Here is a 2,033-nt window from a genome sequence, read left to right on the forward strand (position 1 = left end):
TAGGACCCAAGCCTCAGTTCTTCATCATCATGGAGTACTGTGAGAAAGGAAGTCTTCGCCAGGTTCTGGACTCTGACCTCACTCTGACCTGGATCAGGAAAGCTCACATGTGTTTGGATGCAGCACGAGGACTCTATCGGTCAGTGTGTCTGCTTTATTACAGATTCTAACCTAAACTCCAAACAAGTTGGGACCCTGTGTAAAATGTAAATGAAGACAGAAGGCAACGATCTGCAGATCTCATCAGGGTCAGAGTTATTTTATCTACAACAGCACACAGAAAAAGTTGGAGGCTGGAACAGTAAGTGGTGCTACGAGGAAAAGATGGAGGAACATTTTGCACCTAATCGGGTTAATGAAGAGGCGAGGGACCATCCCGCTCGTTATCAGTGCTTCGTTCAAAGCCTGCGTCTCTGATGGGTTGGGGATCGTATCAACGAAACTGGCAGCTGGCACATCTGGAGAGGCTCCATCAATGCTGAAAGGTATATACAGGCTTTAGAGCAACATATGCTCCGTCCAGGGAAGGCCTTTATGTTTCTGCAGGATGATGCTGAACCACAGACTGCATTCCAACAGCACGGCTTCTCAGTAGAAGAGTGCAGGTGGCGACGCGGCCTACCAGCTGAGAACATCTGGAGCATCGTGAAACCAAACAGAACGAAGGAGACCCGGGAGTGTTCCTCTCCCAGAAGTACGGCAGCCTCAGTTCACACAAAGTTACAGGTTGTTGTTAAAAGAAGAGGAACTCTACACAGCGGGAAACACGGCCCGACTTTTAGGAGATATGTTCCTGCCCTCAAGTTCAAAATGAGCCAATACTTTTTCTTTGCATTGTAAAGTTTCTCAGCTGAAACCTTCGATATGTTTTCTAAGTTCTGTGAGTAAAGTTTGAGGTCTGCAAATCATTGCATCTTCTTTAGAGTTGGGCAGCTTCACAGTGACCGTGTCGTCCATAGAGTCATGTTGGTGATGATGACTTTACCTGTCGTATCTTAGACTGCACAACACAGAGGAAAAATGGAGGGTTCACGGGTCCATCAACAGCAGCAAGTTCCTGGTGACTAAACACTACACCGTCAAGGTACTGAAGGCAATGCATGCTGGGATTCCTTGCAGCTGAACATATTTGCTTCATGTGACGGTTTGGTTGTCGTTTCCAGCTGGGAGGTTTCAGGCTGTCGAAAACAGAGACGTCTCTGAAAAGGCAGACGGAGGACAGAGCCGTGAGGTCGCTGTGCTACCACTGTCCCGAGAAGTTCCACGACGCCAGCTTCAGCTACTGCAAAGAGTGGGAGATGTACAGGTGAGACCCCACGGCTGTGGGTCCACAGAGGTGTGCTCAAAGGCCCTCAATCATAAACTTTCTAAAAGATGGACTTAGCTTGTGGGTCTGAAAGTGAAGCTGATGTAGAAGTGACTTACATGTGCCATCGGAGCGAGACTCCTCTGGTTGGGGGTTTGTGTGAAAACAGCTCCTGGCTGACCTCAGAACACTTTACTGATTTCAGACCTGCTGTGGTTTGTCAAATGATCAAATTTCCTTTTGAACTTGTTTCAGTTTTGGAATCATCCTGTGGGAAATTGTAACCTGTAAGAATCCTTTTGAAGGTTTGTGTCTAAACTACACTCACTGCAGATTTAAACTAAGATTTGGAGTCCTCTCCATCGACTTCTCCTCCTGACGTGTCTTCAAATGTCTCGTAGGTTTTTCAGATGAAAAAATTTATCAGGAGGTGTATGAAGAGAAGTATCAAGAGCCGCTTCCTGATGACTGTCCTGCAGAACTGGGACAGCTGATCAACGAGTGCCGGGCCTACGACGGCTTCCAGAGGCCATCAGCTGGAGGTGAGTTCAGTTACTCTGTGACTGAGTACATGTGATTACTGTCACGGTGAGACTGAAGTTTCTGTTCATTATTACAGTCTTGATATTTTCTCCTGTGCAGTGCTGCTGGATAAACTGCGCAGTGTGGTGACACAACTGGAGGAACAACAAGACTGATTAGAATCATCCTGAAGAGGAAACACAAC

At 47.0% G+C, this 2,033-nt stretch overlaps 1 protein-coding gene across 1 annotated transcript; it reads left to right on the top strand.

Moving 5' to 3' along the window:
• Positions 1-5: 5 nt before the first annotated feature.
• LOC102208508 (mixed lineage kinase domain-like protein) lies at positions 6-2,027 on the top strand (the record flags this gene model as incomplete). Its single annotated transcript, XM_005755870.1, has 6 exons — positions 6-139; positions 1,000-1,084; positions 1,164-1,306; positions 1,562-1,611; positions 1,708-1,848; positions 1,949-2,027. Coding segments are annotated over 6 exons (609 nt in total), but the record flags the coding sequence as incomplete, so codon positions are not given.
• Positions 2,028-2,033: the final 6 nt, after the last annotated feature.

This window comes from Pundamilia nyererei, unplaced genomic scaffold (assembly GCF_000239375.1).
Source record: "Pundamilia nyererei isolate P.nyererei 1_Seehausen unplaced genomic scaffold, PunNye1.0 scaffold04152, whole genome shotgun sequence".
In the NCBI taxonomy this organism is placed as follows: Eukaryota; Metazoa; Chordata; class Actinopteri; order Cichliformes; family Cichlidae; genus Pundamilia; species Pundamilia nyererei.